The 21,190-nt window shown below is 33.4% G+C and overlaps 1 protein-coding gene across 2 annotated transcripts; it reads right to left on the bottom strand.

Moving 5' to 3' along the window:
• Nucleotides 1-7,646: 7,646 nt before the first annotated feature.
• LOC128999905 (peptidyl-tRNA hydrolase 2, mitochondrial-like) lies at nt 7,647-20,782 on the bottom strand. 2 transcript variants are annotated; one of them, XM_054426675.1, is made up of 5 exons: nt 20,643-20,774; nt 10,087-10,288; nt 9,490-9,619; nt 8,832-8,895; nt 7,647-7,872 (listed from the first exon to the last, which is right to left on the bottom strand). In XM_054426675.1, the coding sequence occupies exons 2-5, from the start codon at nt 10,257-10,259 to the stop codon at nt 7,748-7,750; spliced, it is 492 nt and encodes a 163-aa protein (XP_054282650.1). In that variant the 5' UTR covers nt 10,260-10,288; nt 20,643-20,774; the 3' UTR covers nt 7,647-7,747. The 2 variants fall into 2 exon arrangements, with proteins under 2 accessions (XP_054282650.1, XP_054282651.1); XM_054426676.1 differs by lacking the exons at nt 7,647-7,872; nt 8,832-8,895; nt 9,490-9,619; nt 10,087-10,288 and adding an exon at nt 15,873-16,513 and having other exon boundaries at nt 20,643-20,782.
• Between the last annotated feature and the right edge of the window lie 408 nt (nt 20,783-21,190).

Here is a 21,190-nt window from a genome sequence, read left to right as displayed (position 1 = left end):
TATCAATAAACAATTTAAATGAAACTGTTCCAAACCAACCTAACAAAACTAACCAAACTTGCTGTATAACATTTAAAAATTCTGTTTAATATTCCCCACATGCCTTTTCTATAATCAAACGGAATTTTTAAAATGGTACAGCAAGTTTGGTTGGTTATTTTAGGTTAGCTTAGAACAGTTTTAATCCATAATAGACTAGATTTTAGCCTGAACAAGATCAGTTGTCAATTTGTAATGGATCGTAAAGGGAAACAAAAATATCGATATATCGATTAAAAATCATCGATAATAATGGATGTTCCCTTTAACAGGAACGTACCAAAGTTAACCATACATTTCACTGTTGACTAACATGCTATTTGGTAACAAGGTTTGACAAACATTCAATTATTATTCATTCTGTACTTTTTGTGAAATTTTTACAGTAGAATATTATATTTTCCATTTATAAGTGCAGCTTCTGAAATAACTCGACAGCTAATTTCATTTGTACCTTTTTATCAAAGGAATACTGTGTATCTGCCATATTGGTCACAGTTTGTATAAAAATATATCCTTACAATTTAGAAATACCATTTAATACTGGAAATACCGGCTGCTTGATCAAATTAAGCTTTAAAAAAATATTTGTATTCGTGCGCTCTCAAGTTCCTAAAACTTCATGTTGCATCATTTGTGTAGGATTTTGTACCTTTTTAATATTTTTGTGAACTTTACAAAGTAACTAAAGAGTTGAACCAATAGGTTTGAGCTAAAACTAAAACATCAATAACATATTTATTTAATTAAAGAAACTTTATTTTTGACTATTGTATTTTTGATGCCATAGTTTTCAATGTTCTGTAAATTAAAACAAATGTTTTTTTACTTTATAAACTAAAAAAAAACTACTTTACTTTATCCATAAAGTAAATTATTGCTTTGTTCTTGTGCAATTTCTTTGTAGGTACTTTAAAAATGTTAAATTGAAATAGAATGTTATGTAGCATATAACCTAACATAGGTACTATATATGCTGGTGAGATCAATTTTCTTTTTTAGACCTACCAAATCAACGGTATTAATTGATATTGGACGATACCTATTACAGTAGCAAAACTAACACCAACATTTTTTTTTTAAATTTAACTCAATATAATGTTTAAACAAAATTAGGAGATAGGTTATGGTTATACAACTTAAATATTTTGTATTTTATTTGTATCCTTTTTTAGTGTACAACTAAATTAAAGTACCTTGGATAAAGATTCCCCTATATTTGTATAAATCCAAATTCAGGTACATGCAAACATGACGTGTATTGCTACTAAGTTTTTACCATGCATTTTTACTCCTTAAAACTTCCAATTCGAACATCTTTAGGTTCAAATTGTATAGTTTATTAATAAATATCCTTACCAATTCTCAAGCCCAAATCCAAAATATTAATTCCCTGATGGGAAATAATAATTCATTATTAACTTGTTTTTTTTTTTATCATCTGCTTACAGATTAAACTATTTATTTTTTTGGTTTTAAAATAATTATACTAATACTGTTGACTAACTGGGCTACAAACCCAAGGCTTTTTAATATGTTATTTTTTTTAATTTAGATTCAAAGGCTTTAAGGTAAATTAAATTAACAATTTAATGTAAGTCACTTATTATTTTGCTTATTATAAAAAAAGGTACCACATAAATTAAAAAAAAGGTTTCTAGTTCAACAAATTCTATATAATCATAATTTGTTATTGTTTTATGACCTTTATAAGACCACTATAGTTAGTTTTTCTGCCGTTAATCCATATTTTCCATGACCAATATTTTTTAGTTTGTTAGCACATATTTTTTTTATTTTTCCGAAATCACTTTTCCTTTTCATTGACTGTTGAACTTTATATCATTCAGGCACTAAAAATATTTTAATTTTGCCTGTTTGGTTCTTCAAAAACCCCAAGTTGTTTGTAACTTTTTTGTTTGTTAGTATCTAATATTTTCTTACGAGCCCATTTCTTAAGTAGTTTTCTCTGCAAGAAAATAGTATTTCAATAGTAGGTAATTTACGCTACAAGGCCGGGAACTATGTGTTTATGTTCATGATGGTTCAGCTGATATTGGAGTCCACCAGACTTGACCTACCCTTTCTGTAAACAAGACCTTAAACTAGCTGCTTATTTTGTAGTGTGGGAAAAGAGTTTGTTTTTTCACATTCTTACCTTTTACATAACCAATTAAAGAGTCGTAGGTTGAATAAAAACTGTTGATAACAATAGTAATTCATATGATAAAGCTTAATTTGTTATAACAATTACATTCTTTACCCAAATCTGCGCACAGCAGATATGGCAAAGATGTTTATAAAATAATATCCTTTCGAAAGGTAGCGTTGTATAGTGTGTAGAGCACTGACTCTGTTTTTGATTAGCAGTTAAACATTTATCCTACTCTTTTCAGCTCTCCATGCACAAATAATCTGCTTTGTATAAATCTAGGACACTTTGTGATATATGTCAATTCTTTTGTATATAAATTGAGCTTTTGACTAATGTACCATTGAAAAAATAATATTACATTCCGATTTTATATAGTTTGTATCAAACTTTTCTAATCTGTACATAAATATTTGTATAGTATAAACATATGGGGTGTATACATAATTTGTAACTTTGTATATATTGTAAAAGTTATGTAAATGTTGAAATGTTTTAATAGAATATGCTCAGTTTCTTTTATGATAAATTTCTTTGTTTACCTTAAGTAATGAATACAAACCAATTATAGGCACACCCTTTGGGAAAAACCAAGATTAAAAACAAATAAGAACGTTACTTTTCGCTACACAACAAAGACAAATTATTTTCTTAAATAAAACAGACATTGGATATTTCTTTATTGCAGTTAGAAACATTACAAAACTCATAGCATTTTTTAGGTTATGCCTTCAGTTAATATTTACTTTGGTGGTACAGTTTTGGTTGTTGAAAATTTGAAACAGTTGACAAAACAACAACAAAACTGTTGATTGTTTACGTCGGAAAAATTTCACAGTAATTTCACAGTAGTGTAGAGAAAATATATTTTGTAGTCAGCTGCTTTAAAACTAACATTTGGTGTCAATTTCATACCAATGGAAAAATTAATTACCAAACTACCTCCAAGTAATTCAATACTTTTGTATAGAATACATAAAGCAGCATAACACTTATCTCAATTTTTTACATTTTGTCAGTCCTCATTTGTTTTTATACTCATTTCCTTTACAGCAAAGCCAACCTAATAAACTGAACTGAGGTACAACGAGGCATATTGTGTAACAAATTTGTGGAATATTTTCCCTGTTGTTAATAGCACTTAATCTTTAAAAATTCATCTTTATAATTGAATATTCTGTTATTTTGTAACTTGTTGTATAGATTTATTATTTATATTGTTATTTGTATGATTTTATTTTTAAATGATTTATATATTTTATTCTATTCTCTATTGTTATCTATTAAGGTAAAGGGTTAAAGTAAGTTAAGTTGTATCCAAAGACTCTTTTCATATGTTGGTATTGTACTGTCAAAAACACATGAAAACCTTGTCAGATTTAATCTACTCAATAACCATAATAATTTGAACGTTTAAAAGCGCCAGGAGCTAGAAACGTCACTGTTCATTGTTGTTTAACGTTTTCATGGATCAGCCAGCTCGTCACAAGCGTCCTATATTTCTTTGCAGCTCGTGGGGACGTACTTTTCTGACAATAAAAAATATAGTTTCCCAAAATCACCACCAGGGTCATATAGAACAGGTTTTTGCCCCACCTCTTTCCTGCTAGATAGCGACACTACTTTACCGACTGCAACCTGGGTAGTGCTGCTATCTATCAGAATCACTTAGTACTATGTCCAAAGCCAGTTTTATTGCACAACATCGCCATCCAGTATAACTACTGTTGTTTTTACTGTAATTCGGTGTATCGGCGGCAATGTTACGCAGTGGCAAGCGTTAGTTCAGCTCCTGGCGCTGTCCCGACATCTAGCGGTCAGCAGCGAACGTGTTAAGGGTTGATTTCACAACTTTTAAATCGTGTGATGGCTCAAAATAAATGTGTAAATGTGAACAATAGTGACACCAGAGTCCCACTAATCCAAACCAATTGGAGTGCAGTTGGAGATGCAATAAAATTGTATTAAAAAATGTATCTTCTTTGATTTTAAATGGCAATATATTGCTTCTACGGTCACAACAACACCATAGTTGTCTCCCATAATCTTGAAAACACCGTGATAGTCCCACACTTCATTGGGTAACATCGTAATCATTTCCTACAATCACGGCGACACCCTGATTGTCTTCCATAATTTCGGAAATGTACATGATTATCTACGTACCACTATTGTGGCAACACCCGTGATCATTTCCTGCAATATATTTTTTTTTTCTACTTGGCAACCTTAAGAACTAATTAATAGAACACCGTTATGAATATGTGCTTGGCCATAGGAAGTTGGAGATTTTAAATTTTTTAGTCAAAAAAATTCATGTAGACCTACAATATTCAAGTTTCCGGGTGTCCAGATTGGATGGATACCCTTGTTCTTAACACATAGCTCTATTTAATGTGAATACAGTAGCTGTTTCCCCCTAACCGCAGATAGGATTAGCGGGACTCTGGTGTTTTAAATTACTAATGTTGGGACTGGCTGAAAACTCATGTGGCTAACCTTTTGTGCGCTGTTGTCCAGCTGAACTAGTCATGTCTTTGATACAAGTTGCGAGATCGGAATTATTTTAATATCATAGTTGCTCACTAGGTATCTCCAGTAGTAAGCAGACACAAAACTAAATACATCGTAAAAAACCAATGATTTTAATTTGTTAATACCACTGGCTATCCGAGCGACAACCAATTTAAACAATTTGTTTTGCAAAAGACCAATTCAGCTGGCAATTGACGAGACAACCTAAAAAAATCTTTATAATTTAAGGGTAAAGTATACTAAACTTTGTTAATACTGTCTTGTACAGGAAGTATAGGCTATATTTGTTGTAAAAGATTCTAGGCTAGGATTCAAAGAGGTTTTGAAAGGAAGATTAGATTTACCTGTCGATACATAAGTATGAACACACTAAAGGAATACACATTTTAGATAAGTCTCTTCTGTGACTACTGGAGGGAGATGGATAGTGTTTTGTGTGGTCACAAATAAGATTGTCAGGGACAACAAATATTGAAATTTTGGGCTCTAAATTGAACCTTGACTAACGATAGAAGTAGACATACCATTCTCATGATAAAGTAGTTGCCAGTTTAAAAGTGATAATGAATATCATAGTTGAACTGATGGCGATGCTGTTAATTACTGATTTAGTACATTTTGTTATTTACACATACTTTCTAACCAAGTAAACCAAAAGGACAACTTATTGTTAGCTGCAGCGTCTGTTATGTCATCCTAGGGATAAAAACTAAGATATAATAGTATATTTCATCAGGAGGGGTTTAAAGTGACTCTTTTTGACCCGAGCTCAAGTTTCACAGAAAACAATCAAGGGTTCAAAATACAATTGCCTGTGTGATAACAATAACCTACAGTAGAACCTCTTTAATCCGAACGTCTACTAATCCAAACCCCTCATTGCTGTACTCTATACACAGTACAGCAGTTCTTTATTGTATACTGTATTTAATTTACAGTACTGTTTATTCACCATGTTTACTACTGTATCAAATAAACACTTTATTTTACTTTATAAAACATTTTTTTCACTTTCCCCAAAATAATGTTGATTAATTTTAGCCATGTTTTAGCTATTGTTATGTAAAAACAACAATATGTTCTGTAATCCGAACTATTCAGTAGTCCAAACTACCCCTGGTCCCAATTAGTTCGGATTAAAGAGGTTCTACTGTATATTTTTTGTCATATTGCAACATTATTAGAAAAGAGTTACACCATTATTGAAAAATAAATTAGAAAAAAAAAACACTTTTTTCATGTAAAGAAGATACATTTGTTTAGAAAGTGATTCAATTATTTTGTCTATTACGATTAAGTGAGTGTACATTTTACTTTAATCGATATGTCCTATTGACAAGAAAGCAACAATAATCTACAACAGATACATACTTCTTATGCACTTGCAATTTCTTCCAATCAAAGTGTACAACTGAGTTAACTACAACTGATTTGTACACCTTAGGGAATAAAACAGCTACTTTAAACCTGCAAAGCATGAATTAAAAACAGCAGATTTTGCTGCAATATGACAAACAAAAAAAAACTATTTGGCAGCAGCTACATTTTAAGTGGTTCATTCGTCTATGTTGCCTACAGCTAGTTTTTATAGACATTAAACAGGATTTCTAGCTTCTATTCAAATTCAGTAGTTGAATTCATTCTGCAGGGGAAACCTGACCTTCCTTACAAATTACGAATCTATTGGAAATGTGACTACCCTAAAAAATCAGTAAGTGCTTAAATCTTCATCAGTTGTATGAATCGTACTATTGTGGCATAAGAAAAATATAATTGCTCATTAAATATTTTGACATATTCATTTGTATTATTTCCTTATATAAATACAGTTCCTAAAATGAAAATATGAAAAGTATGCTTTCATCGATTTTAAAACTAATATATAAAGGGTCTTAAGTAGATGTATATTTACTAAAGTGCCCATATAGCCTACATATCCAATCTCCAAAAATTAAATTAAGTTTAACATTTATTTTACACACTTTCAGGTGGTGATCTACAACAGTACAATGCCTACAATCTACCCTTCCTCAAGATAATTATGATTACTTGTTTCTACCGAAGAATTAACCTTAGTTGTTGTTGTTAGTATTAACCTAGTTCAGTGAGAGCAAAAAATAAACAAAGCCTTGGGTAGCTGAGTGGTTATAGTGCTCGCCTAGCAATCAAAAGGTCGCTGGTTCGATTCTGAGAAAAGTCAGTGATGGTTCGAAAGTGGACCCAGCTGTTCCTGATCATTGAGATTGAAATATTGGTGCTGGCTAATGGAACGGCTTTTCTTAGTTAGTAACAAAGCTATACAGATCATCTTATACTATTCTACTCTCATCCTTCACTCACATTTGGGTTAAAATACTCACCTAGGTAGTGTCCCCCAAGATTGATAATTCCTTGGCCTTATGATCGAGTTCTTTTCATTTCATCAGACTACATAGAATAATCATCACAAATGAAAAAACAATACAAATTTGCAATTTTTCCTTCAGATATTTTTAATCACAAGCCTTAACTAATTTATGCAGACACATTTAATAAAGCAAGTAGTAGTACAAGAATGAACTATACTGGTAAAAACTACTTGGGAATCGTTGTGCTACGGACTGAGGCAATAATTCACCAAATCCCTTTGTACCTGTCATATTGTCAAGTACTGTATAAATGAAAACGTCTTGTCATCATCTTCCATCGCATAATAAATATTATAAATACTATACTATAATCAAGATTAATTAATTGTGAACTTGGATGTTATTTGTCATTAGACCATTAATTAATTAATTAATTAATAATGCTATCTAACAAAAAGGTTGGTATTTGATAACAAGACCAAGGCTCGGACCGTTCCCCAAAAAAGCACCCTAAAAATGCCAGTGGCGTGGATAGAACAAATAATAAAATATAAAGAAGTACGTGGTAAACTAAAAATTGTAGCATTACAATAATAATTAATAAATTATTGAAAGGATGAGGGAAGGTAAAATTATTTTTGGTAACAGTAGAAACAATTGTGTTTATTTATCTTCAGAAGAGTTTGAGGTGTCCAGCTACTTTATCAACCAGTTTGGCTGGACCTGGGCCGATGCCGAGGACTGACGGTGTATCAGGCTGCTGTGGGGCATCATCGTACACAATAACTGCTACCAACCCTACAACAGAAAAGTCCAGAGAGAACCCTTGATCAAACACTGTTGGGCATGTGCAGAGATTACTTCTGCATTTGGTCAAATAAATCAAAACTAGATTTAATGTGGGAACAATATGATTGCACAGTTGTGCAATTATAATTGAAGTACAAGAACTTTCACAAATACAAAATTGCCAGACAATAAAAAGCGATTGGATGGTTTATAAAATAAACAACATAGGCTACAGACTTTAAATTTATGTGAAAATTGTTTCAGATCTGAAAATTTTAAATTATGATAACAATAAATATAAATTTTGAATATTGTAATTTAAATTGCATATTTTTTCAGGATTAAAAGTGTAAAGCCTATATAATTTATATAATTTGTGAAGAAAATAAGAAGAAACATAATTATTCTAGGGTGCCAAAGAAACAGAAGTAAAAATTATAATACAAAAGAAATTACCTGAAAACTATGAAAAACACTAAATTGAACAATTTAGTGATGCAAAATTAAATTCTGCTCTTTTTTTTTTTTTTTTTAACGCCAGTGGCATTTCACGAGAGTTACGAGAGATAAATGTTTTTGTGGATGTGCCGGGGATTGAACCCGTCCCTCCCGCACCGAAGTCCGAGACGCTAACCACTAGGCTAGCAACACAACCACTAACTCTTAACTAGATTTTACGATAGATCCATTGGACGCATGTCAACTCCGCACCTAAGAGTCACATTTTCGGGAGTACTGGGATAGCTATAAAAGCAAAACCGCCTTAAATCTTAAAACAATACAGTTCTTTAACAGAAGTACATTGAATTATTGCTAGGCCAAATTGCTGAACGTCCGTTCGATAATTTTATTAATTTATTCTTTGCTAGTGCTGATGGAACTAGGGGGGGGGGGGACTCCACCATGTGCCTGACGAAACATTGAGCATTACTGTATCAAAAATTACTACTTAGACGTTGCTTACTCACCCTCATTCTGAGCAGTTTTAGCAAGTGTCAAAATATCATCCTTCCCAGGCGTCTTCAGCACTACCTAAAACATGGTTTGTATGAAAAAAAATATATTTTGAATCAGAAAGACACAGCCTGCCTGATTTGTGAATTTAACTAACTCATTAGTCCTATGTTGGCTTGCTATTGTATTTTGTATCTTGGTTTCATCAACAGTTTTAAGGTTCGAACAGTTATACTTAAAATTTAACTCTAAGGCATTAAGCACACTTGCTAACAAAGTTGTTTATTTTATTGGTTACAGTTCAGCTATATTGTCCTTGAACGTCCAACTGCTTTGATTGAAATTATAAAAAAATAAATGTAAGAATATTTAGGTGAACATTGATTTCTATCGATTTTATTAATTATCATGGATTTAGAGAGAGAAGTATAAGATGAGAACACCTCTGAAAATTATATGGGATCCAACAGAAATTTGTTAGATGACCGTACGAAATAACAAAAGCAATGGTGGTGGGAGAAGGGTTCTAATGTGCATCTGCAACATGATTCGCCACACTAAATGATTGATCCATCTATATTATAGCACATTCTCATTCAAGGATATGTGACAGATAAACTTGATTTCTATTAACATTGTAGTAAAGGCTGATTTAACACCCAAAGTACAGACCTTAGTTTGTCCAGATTTTTCCCACTTTTTTGTGATATCTGGTATATCTGAGAGGGCTTTTTTGTAGCAGTTAAGAGCTGCATGAGAGCAAAGTGCAGCTGCTTTATTTTTTCCCATTTCCAAGTCGGATCTGCAAAATAAATTCAATACAAAACAAAACGGTTTTTCTTGCTTGTTATCTTACAATATTCCTAGTATAAAATATTTATTAGAAAAAATACTCTAAAGAGGTTTTACAAGTATTTGTTATCAAGATACACCATTAGCTTGGACTGTAAACACTTCCTAAAGCACAAGCTATTCCATAATCAAACTATAAGCTTTGACTATTAATACCAACAGTCAATGATATAAGTATAAACGTTTTGCTAGGTTCAAGATAGGTATTCCTTGAACTCAAACCATAAAGATTTTCCATGAGCTTGGACTAAAACTGTGTTAAAATCCTTAAAACATTTCAAGAGCTGAAACTCACTTATCCAAGCTCATATAATCACTTTCCAAGGCTCACGATACAATCATAAGCTCAAACTACAAAAGTTTTCCTAAACTGTGACTAGAATTTTATAGCGTTTAGTAAGCATATTCATTAGGTACCTTACAATCAACACCATTTTCATGTCCCTCATTCCTGCTCCTACGACTAACTGAGCTCCAGCCAACAACCAACGGAACTTGCCTTGCAGCAAAAGTGCTGCCACTGCACCCACTGCTACACCGGAAGCTACGGTTGTTAAGGCAGAAACATCCAGTGTCTGTGATAACACCATACTCCACAAATATGGTTCTAAAATTCCACCTGTAGAGAGAAAAAGTAGAGGTTGTTATTTATTAGCGAATTTCTCTATAAGGAAGTAGCTACAGTATTACCGTAGGTACCACGGTAAAACCTAGGCCCGGGACTGATTTACTTTTTCCTTTTAATGTCCACAGAGGCCAAAAACACCATTCGTTTGAAATTTTTACCTTCTCCCCCTATACATAGTATATGGAGAAAGTATTGTTTTCGTAAAAATTTTCGAGTTTGAGTTTTGAGTGGATATATCCGTTTTGGGTCACAGTGATGTCTGTGTGTGTGCGTGTGTGTGTGTGTACAGAGCTACAGACTACACCTGACATGTTGTCCGATTTTGATGAAATTTGGTCCATAGGTACCACCAATCCATTATATCTCCAGGCGGTTTTTTTTTTCATTTTTTCAAAACTGATTTTTAAAGGGGATTTTCCCATAAAAATCCATAAAATAACGGAAAAATCAGATTTTCTCAAAAACGGCCTGGAGGATTTCTTGGTAAATATTATGTATGTTACAAGTGGAGTCCTTTAAGGTCTGAACAAAATGGTACAAATTCCATTTCCGTAAAAATTACGTTTCCACAGTTATTGTAACTTATGTTACGTCTCATAAAACCCCATAAAATAACAAAATATCAGATTTTAGGATCAAAGTTACTCCCACCACTTACCCAAGATTACAACAAGCTTATGGAAGAAAGTATGTGTCAGTTTGCTAATACCGTTTATTATACTGTATATGTATATATGTCTATAAACAAAGTCGTGTTGGTTACACCACTTTATAACTCAAGAACGGCTGGACCGATGTTTAAATTAGTGGTCCCAACCAAAGTCTCCGGTTGCAAACATAAGAGTGTAAGCAAGTGGATCTAATGACAGATCTAGAATGGATACGCGTTTAACAGTTTCAATAGCGGAATTGAATTGACAAATTGTATCCAAAAAAATTCTGGATCTAAGTCTCACATTGCTGTTTTCAGATTGGGAGTTTCCATTTCCAATAAGTCCCTGAAAGTATGGTGAGTTCCGCAAATGAGGCAAACAAACCTTTCATTTATGGCAACAAAGAGTAAAAATTTTACCGTGTCGACCAGTCTTTTCTTGCTTAAAATGTTAACATGTAATGTTCATTTGTCTAAGGTTGGATGTATCGCCATGGCGGTACTGCCACTCTGTATCCGTCAAATGTTCCATTTGGGAGGTTGATGCAAGCTGTCACGTTCATGTTACCTCCAGCCACTCACAGTTCTTCATCTTACTGGTAGCATTTAATAATTAATAAAATACGAAAGTTAACCCAAACAACAGAAAACACTATGAAGGAATTTTGATAAAAATTGTAAATTACATGATAATATAATACGTAACAGATTTCTGCCCTGTGAACAATCACTTTTAAACATTCACTTCTTCACACCAAACTGTAACCAAAACAATTTGTCGTCTAAGTATTGCTAGGAAAACTCTTTATTTATGAACCAGACTTAGTTAACAGATGTTAAAAAAAATATATGAATTCCGGCTTTGCTCTGGAAGTATTAAGTCCTGCAGTTTACGGTTAACCTTAAAAACTATTTCAAACTACGTGTATGTTTAGTTGTAAACAAAGGGAATTGAGTTTGATCGAATGTCAACAGATGGCACCGTTCCCAAATTTTAGCCCTTAACTATGTATAGCATAATTTCACAGTTTAAATTATTGTTACAATTTTGTTGGTGCATTCTTCAGCCCGTCTAGCTCACTAGTTTCTCAAACGAAGTGAATCCCTACATTTAATTTATTCGGTCAAACAATTTGTAGCAATGAAATTTTTCATGCAAGTAACTCTCGTCTTATCTGGAGTATGTCTTCGTTTCAAACGTCTTTGATGGAGTCAAACAAATTTTAAAAGTTTAATTAATTTAAAATAAATTAGTTAATTTTAAAGTTCCATTACTCAGAAGGTTTTAGGTTTTTAAAGTGGAATCCTGCTTGATCACCAACTTGGACAAAATCAGTAAAGATGGGCAAGTTGCTAAGAATAATAAAATTGTTACCGGTAATGAGTTGTCTGAGAATAATTATTGTGATGATGAAATTGTAAAGAGAGATACTACGGAAATTGTAGAAAAATAGCTTTAGTTTAAGTACTTCATTTTAATATGTAGGCTAATGTAAGGTTTTATACAAATAAAATTGTTTTAATTTTTAATAAATGTAAAAAAAATAACTTAAATAACTACCTAAGAAAAATACATATCAATTTGAAATTGGTCTTTTGCATAAAAAACACGTTGAAAGAATATTCACCCCACCTTAAAAGTTTAAATTTTTGCTTAGCAACCTATGTTATTATGTTATAGTGTAAAACTTAATCCATCCCCTTTTAGCGAACATCCCATATAGGAGATAAGCTATTACGGGAGGTCTTATGGTAAAACATGGACCCGAAACCGATTTACGTTTTCATTTCGATGCCCCCAGAAGCCTAAAGCACCACCCACTCAAACTAATTATATATGTATGTGTTTATATACATATATAAAATATAATATATCCATGTTATATACGTGTCCGTAAACATGATAACTTGAGTAATTTTGGTTCAATTTTAACGAAACTGGCATAATCGGTCCATGGAACAGGGTTTTATGTGGTAAAATTTTGTAATCTTTGGCCCTCAAAAGACAAAGTTTCCCAATTTTTTCTCTAGAGCATTTTAAAGAGCTTAAAGAAAACAAATAATTTAGTATATTAACGTTTTTTGTAAGTGTATTAGTTACGAAAAAATTCAAAATTTGTAAATTTAAAATTTCATGTTACAGTATTCTTAAGGAGAATAGTGTAAAATGATTTTGTTTGTTTGTTTATAGATATGTCTTAGTAAATCTTGTCAAATTTATTATATTAGGCTATTAATATTTTACTATAAACACACTTTATTAGCCTCCTTGTAGCAGCAAACCTAAGTATTCATTAAACTCAATGCTATTTTAGATTTATTTGAAAATCGGGGTGAATGAAAATTCGCTTAGTCTGCAGGTTTGCTGTGACAGGGTGTATTTAATATTTTCTCTTACTCCTTGTGATCCTTCCCTCTTATATAGTAAAGAATTACAGTAATTTTCAATAATCCCCTTTTATATAGAGCATGGAGGTAACTAATTTTATGACTTTATGAATAAATGTTTAAATATCGTAAAAAGTAATAATATTTCTAAACACCCTGTATAGAGTGGTTTAATACACTTAAAACTAGTCCCAATCGATTTAAAATAACTAAAACCATCGAAAACCACACCACACTCGACCTTAAACGTAAAAACAAAATTATTCAGGAACAAGGGCCCTTCGGAACAAAAAGGGCCCCAAAAAGGGCCTTAGCACGCCCAAAATTTTGGGGACTCATCGGATCTTCATTTCTCATATTATTAGTAACTCACAGGTAAAATTTCATGAATGTACAAATTTTGTTGTTTATAAAACCCTATTTTACCTGTACTATAAAGTTGATTTCATTTCATTATTTACACAGAAGGTGTTGTAATCCTATAACTTACCTTAATTCATGATACAGGCTTAAGAAATTGGGTCTAGACACACATTATGTCTATTTAATTATTTAAAAAAATATAAATATACCCCCACCCCCCACCGCAGCAAACCTGGAGACTAAGCAAATTTACCTGGCTGGATTTCTACCAAAATATTCCCTAAAAAATGTCAGATTTATTTCCTATTTAAATAACATTAATTTTAGTAAGTACTTAGGTTTGCTGCTACAGGGAAGATATTGAGGTGTGTTTTTTTATTGCAATGTTGATAGCAAGTATGAAATAAGCCAAATTTCCAAATTGTGTTAAAATATATCCTTAATCAAGCCAACTACAATAGTTTATTTATTCCCCATGAGAATTTTAAATTTACAATTCTTTTTAATTAGGTATCTAGTAACCGTTGGGCTTACAACTACACTTCAATATACAAAATTATCTCTTTTTTAAGCTCTACAAAATGGTTTGGAGAGAAATTATGAAATTTTGTGTTTTCAGGCTCAAAAAAGTGAAAAATTAATTTTTACCCCATAAACCCCCCCCCCCCTAAACCCCCGTTCCCATTTCCAATCATGCTGGTTCGTGAACTAGTTCGAATAAACGTAGGTTTACTTGTTTGTACCAAATTTAATCAAAATCGGATTATTTTTGCTCAAGCTATTGCGCTAACGGAAATATAATTATGTGTACCTATTAATTATGTGTATAATTATGTGTATTATGTGTGATAATTATGTGTATTTGAACGGATTGTGTTTTTGGCCTCTGAGGGCCTCAAAACCAAAAAGTATATCGGTCCCGGGTCTAGGTCTTACCATGAGACCTACGGTAATAGCTTATTCCCTATATGGGAAAAAATTTTCCAATATTCCCTATTTGGGAAATTTGCTAATAAAAACACTTTACCTTCAATGTAGCGGCAAACCTAAGTAGGCTACTTGTTAAACTTCAGTAATGTTATTTAAATATTGAATGAATATGAAATTTTTTACTTGATATGTTAGTGAAAATTCAATCAGAATGGAAATTCGCTAGGCTACAGGTTTGCTACAGCAGGGGTATATTTTTCTCTGTAACAATTCAGCAAAATGCAGCGCAACGCTTCAATGTACTAAATTTTTTTAAGTCCTACAAAATGGATAAAAGAAAGAATTTGCAAAGGTTACATTTTGAAGGTCAAAATTGGAAAATCCGATTTTTACCTCATAAAACCCCCATAAATCCCTTTTCCCATAGTCCGGTCATGCTGGTTTGTGAACTTGTTCAAATAAACAGATTTTCAGGTTTATAAAAATTTTATGAAAAACATTTTTACTCGAGTTATTGTGCTAACACACACATTTATAAATACTAGTTGCTCTGCCCGTGCTTCGCTACGGGTTTTCGGTGAGGATGCAGAAAAGAATAATCCGGTTTTTTAAATCTACAATAAGAAACAGCTACAATGCACTTACCAGAAAACATAAAATAGGCAAAGCTCAATCGTACTTATTGATTATTTAAATGCAGATTTCTTTATGTATTACCACCACTTTATATAGTTTATTGCATTTAAAATATATGCAAAACGCAAAAGTCTAAATCATTGACCATCTTCATATAAACAAATTAAATTAAATTGCAGAACGAAGCATAACAGCATTAACAGCTGGGTTAGTAAATTTTATTCATAAGAAGTACGGGATTTTGATGGCCTGTGGAGCAAAGCCCGAGGACTTTAATTCCAGAAATTGGTGAAAGGGGGCCACCAATGTTTTTGAGTTTGTCTACTCAAAAAATACTTAATTTTGAAAAATCATTTGTAAAAATCTGTCCATTATTAACGGAGGAGTAGTGTTTCGTATAAATCGCCTTCACATATTATATATAAGGATATATGAATTCAACTGGATGATTTTGGCCTCTGGGTTCCTCAAAACAAAAAAATTCAATCAATTCCAGGGCTAGGTCTTACCACGAGACCTACAGTAATAGCTTATTCCCAATATGGGAAATTTGCTGACTGAATACGCAGTAAATTTTGTGATAGGATTCATATAAAATGTTCAAGATACCAAAGTCAACAGTTTAGTTTATTGCTCTAACTAACAGTATATGAAAATTTAAAAGAGTTTCAACTGTCCCACAACACTGTTGACCATATCGTGAGGTCCTGGTCCAATCCCAACAACAGTTGCAGTTCCCCTCGCGATCTGTGTGTGACCGGCGTCGTGAATGACAATTGCAATCAATCCCTTCTTCTGAGCATCTCTAGCCAGAGTGAGCAGCCCTTGCTCTCCGGAAGTAGCCATGACAACTTTAGGTTGCCCCTCCTTCTCCCACTGTTGCAGATACTTGTCAGCGTCATACAGAGCTCGTTTGTAGCACGACACAGCAGCATGAGCACACTGGGCAGCTGCTTTTCCTTTTCCCAGTTTCAAATCTGTTCTCACCACCAATGCCATCTTCATCTCACCGCTTGTCTGCGTAATGGAATTCGCAGCAGCTAACAACCCTCTCATGTTTCCTTTCCATAAGACAACAGCCGCAAAGCCAAAGGCGAAGCCAGACAAGATTGAGGTTAGACTCGCCATTGTTTGAGCTTTCACTTTAATGCATCCTTCCGTTTTTTGTTATATTCGTCCATACAAACTCTAAACCTCTTGACGTCGTCTTGGCACTTTCTCCAATCTTTTTTGTCAGCAATACACTCCTGAAAACAAGGGATCTGTTTCAGGAACATTCCTATGATGAATTCACTTAATAGAAACACAACTAATTGAGATGAGAAGGTTTTAACTGTACAAAACTAAGAAATACACGATTCAACATCAATTTAATTTATTTTTTTAACGCTAAAAATATTTTTTTTCCTACCATCAGGCTTAATTCAGAAAAATTCTATTTCTAATTTGAATATTGTCTGATATGTTTACATTTATTATTTGGTACTTCAGTATTAAACGGAGGCCACATGTTGTCAGCGCGCTGCGGCGGTTATGTTAGGTTGGGTTATCGTAAATATTATGTGTGTAGGACTTTCCTCGCTTCGTTATGAATCGAACGATACTTTCTATTATGATAACCCAACCTAACATAACCGCCGCAGCGCGCTGACAAAATGTGGCCTCCGTTTAATACTGAAGTACCTACTATTTATTTATCATGATATTAGGTACTTGAATAAATTAGGAGAGAATTTAATTTTACCAAAATCCTCAATATCAGGGCCTAGTGGTTTGACCAAGCATTAGGCCTACCGCACACGAGAGATTTTTTGTCGGCCGACTGTTGGCCATCTGTCTGGCTGGAGTCGGGTGGACAATCGAAAAGTCGTCAAGACTGTTTGGTCGTTGACTATGGGTGCGCACACGAAACGACTGTTTAGTCGTCTTTAGAGTGTCAAAAGGATGTATATGACAGAAGCCGCTGTCATATTGTGCGTTACTGATAAGATTTCGTGCAAGAAAACTTAAGAGAAAATACTGGGTGTATCCAATTTATAGTCCGAGAACCTTGAAAGGCCAGATTTACCTCTATACTCGGATTTGAGGAAATATCCGGACACATTTTTCCATGTACTCATGGATGAGTGTTGATTTTTTTGACCAATTGTTAATACCCCGGCTTCAAATACCTCATCCCATAACTTTTAGGGAATAAGCTGTAACCGTAGGTCTCATGGTGAGACCTGGTCCCGGGACCAATTTACCTTTTCGGTTTGATGTCCGCAGAGGCCAAAAGCACCATCCGTTCAAATTCACAAACCCATATATATATATTTGTCCGTTAGGCACGATAACTAGAAAAAAACTATCCGATTTTGATGAAATTTGGTACAAACGTGTAAATCTAAATCTACATGTATTTTATTCGAATGAGTTCGCAAACCAGCATGACTATGGGAACGGGGGTTTATGGGGTAAAAATGGGGGTTTCCCATTTTGCATAGCTAATTTTGCATCTAATTCTGCAGAGCTTGAAAAATAAATAATTTAGCATGCTAATTGTTATCATAATGATTACAGGGAAATTCCAAAATATTTAAAGTAAAAATTTTCATGTCATTTATATGTAGACCAAGTAAAAAGGTATTTTGCTTGTTTATGGATGTATTTTGATACAACTTGGCAAATATATTTATTTTATACTCAGCTATTAATGTTTTACTAAAACACACCCTGAATAACCCCCCCCCCTGTAGCAGCAAACCTAGGTACTCATTTATCCTAATTTTATTGAAATAGATTAAATAAAAAATTAAATCAGGCAACTGGGAATTCACTTAGTCTGCAGGTTTGCTGCAGCGGGGGTATTTTTTTAATTATGACCAAATACTCTTTCAAAGTCTTTTTATAAAGAGGTGACCATGCCTAAACTTCATCGATAAGTTTATCAACTTTCTCGTCCCTCAAAACACTTGCACTGGTGGTTGTCGAAGCCATAATAATACCAATAACACACAAATAATAATACAAACAATAATAATACACATGATAACAATGCACTCGACTGTCAGACAGACAGACTTTTTAGTCGTCAGTGTGCGTGATCAAACTTATCTCCATGCCTTTATCAATAAGACACGACAGTTGAGTCGGGGAGCAGTCGGCGGGAAAATCGGTCAGCACCAAACTGCCCCGACTGTCTGCAGACAGTCTGCCGACTGTCTTGCTGCGGTCGGCCCGTGTGCGCGCTCAGATTTACCACTATGGGGCCGACTTTGACTCCCGACTACGACTAAAAAGTCGGCCGACAAAAAGTCTCTCGTGTGCGGTAGGCCTTAGGCCTGGACACAATTTTACAAGTTATTAGTTCAACTCATTGTATGCTACATTGATAGAGAGTTCACAAAACTGAAAACACACACAAAAGGTTGAAAAATTTAGCAGGCCTACAGTAAACTTAATTGTTAAAAGTCAAAACCTAACATACAACAAAAATGTAACACATAATTTTGATGTTTCTTGTAGGTAGTGAAAGTATGATTGATTAGCCTGTAGTTTGTAGGTTTAACAGATTAATAAAAAAAACTAAGTAAAACAGATTCAACACTAGTAAGTTATAGAAACAGATCCCTTGTATAGGCGCAAGTGAGCAGTCTAGGCTACATAAAACTTCTTTATAATGGAACAAGATTAAAACAAGACTTTAGATACCTTATGAGATCTAAAGGTTTTCGATAACTAAAAGGCAAAGCCCTCACTGACTGACTGACTCACTCACTCATCACTAATTCTCTTACTTCCCATTTACCTAGGAGGCTGAAATTTGGTACACTGATTCTTTAGGCATTAAATAGGAAAACTAAAGCTGTTTTTATTCTGATCGGACTCTCGGGCTCCACCCCAGTGGCTCTGAGAGTTTCCCATGTTAACCTTATGAGTACTCATATTGAAATGGAATTAATGAATCTTAACAGCTGTTTCAATTAAACAAGTTGGTTCTGTTCTATGATGCTCAATAGCATTAAAGTTACAAGGATTACCAACAGGGTGCAGCACTATTATTTCTTTAAAATTTATGACAACAGCTAATTTGCAACTAAGAGGTGAGTGAGCGTAGCGAACGAACTTCAACCAGGACATGATTGAGCCATGCGAACAAGCTCACTTATGAAGTTAAACGGGGCAAAGCCCGCGGGTACAGCTAGTCAATTTATAAATCAATGGAATAGCCTACCTATACAATTTTCTCAATAGTTCTGAACCTAGCCAAACAAAAAAATCTAATACTATGCTAGGTACTTTAAGGGACACATGGTTTTCAGACTTAATAAGCATAATGTGTAAAAATAACGTGTGGTGCATAAATAACAGGAAGGAACATGGATCGGATATTTACAATCAAATGAAATAAGTTAATCGATAGTTTTAATAGAATGCATGTGGGGCGTAAACTGAAGTGCAGCCTTGCCCCCCTTAAGTTTATATCTACTTCTATCAATTGACGCCACTGGTAAGTCTCAGTTTTGGTTCTGGTTTAAGTTTAAACGGTACCCTGGAGGTCTCCAGAGCATCGTCTAACATGAATCAGTCAGTCAGTGTACCGGTCCGCACAACGATATAAGTTAATCACTTTTGTTTAGGCCGGCCAAAAGTATAAATTCTCAACGTTACGTGTAAATATAAATGTTTCGTGTGTCAGTGTATGTATATATGTGAACTTCAACGGTGACCAATGCTATCAACAGTAATTAACAAGACAGAAAATTTGACAATGGGGCTGTTGGCTCCCGAAACTATAGTCATTATAACAGACGACTTGGATTGAGGACGTAAACAATGTATTTAACCTATTATTATTACCGGTACTCATTAAGTTATCAATCCAGGAGGCAAACATGGATAAACTTATTATTTTCATAAGTTACTTACTTAGGCCTAGGCAATTCTTTACACTGATTACTTGTAGACAGCCCTTTGAGCTTGTAAGGTTAAGATGAGTTCAACTTTTCAGTCTAAACAGACCATTTTTGTTGATGATTTAAATGTATATAAAATAAATATATTCGTGTACAGTTTCATAACTGGGCTATGCTAATATTGATTGAAACTATCGAATTGAAAATAGGCTATTGATTAATAATCGATATTTTTAAATATTTTTATTATAAAATAAAACTATCATAACCTAACCTAACCAACCAAACTTGCTGATGGTGAAAAAATCGCACGAAGGTTTACTAATTGAATCGATAGTTTCAATCAATATTAGCATAGCCCAGTTAAGAAACAGTACCCATATATTCCGGTAAGTTAAGTTAACTTAGCTACTATCTTTGCTACTACAGAAAAGTGGGATAAGATAGGTAACTTAATACTTAACTCAGTAAATTTTACCTGAACTTTGTAATGTAACTCCAGACAACCAGTTTTCTTCAACAGCTTATCAACTGGATCGTCGTTATCTTCTATTTCCATTACATCAATCAATATTATGATTCAACGAATCAACTTCTGTATTGATTTCTTCTTTGTAAAATGAGTTTCATCATTAATTTTATGATGAGGCCTATTTTATTTTAATTCTAACCCAACTTTTAGAAGAGTGTAAATATAAATGAAATTTAGACACTAGACAGCCCAGTATTATTACTAGGAAGTACTAAAACCATAATGAGACATAGCATTGATTATATTGAGTATGTGTAGATAATGGAATTGTACACAGATAGCAACCGTTACAAGAATATCGATGCTTTTTATACTGTTCGTTCATATTAGAAGGCTTAAAAATATAGATGGTTTTGCCTGTGGCCCCAAAATATTTTATATAACTAGAAATTGGTGTTGTAGGATTTACGAATTCGCCTGTGTTTGTTTCGTTAACTTCAAAATGATGACTTGAGGGGCGATCTCAGGGCTAGAGATACATATCTCTATAACAT

This window comes from Macrosteles quadrilineatus, unplaced genomic scaffold, assembly GCF_028750875.1.
Source record: "Macrosteles quadrilineatus isolate MER2022 unplaced genomic scaffold, UCM_ALF_1.0 Scaffold_8__2_contigs__length_117827958, whole genome shotgun sequence".
Taxonomy (NCBI): Eukaryota; Metazoa; Arthropoda; class Insecta; order Hemiptera; family Cicadellidae; genus Macrosteles; species Macrosteles quadrilineatus.
The sequence above is the reverse complement of the archived record's forward strand: the minus strand, read 5'-3'. Positions and strand labels throughout refer to the sequence as shown.

Bases quoted from the DNA above. Each gene is read 5' to 3' on its own strand.
- LOC128999905 (XM_054426675.1), bottom strand. From the start codon at position 10,259: ATGGTGTTATCACAGACACTGGATGTTTCTGCCTTAACAACCGTAGCT. The intron at 9,620-10,086 runs GTACCTAATGAA...TTTATTTTGCAG, and splicing joins AAAATGGTGTTGATTGTAAG to ATCCGACTTGGAAATGGGAA. The intron at 8,896-9,489 runs GTCTGTACTTTG...ACCATGTTTTAG, and splicing joins AAAAATCTGGACAAACTAAG to GTAGTGCTGAAGACGCCTGG.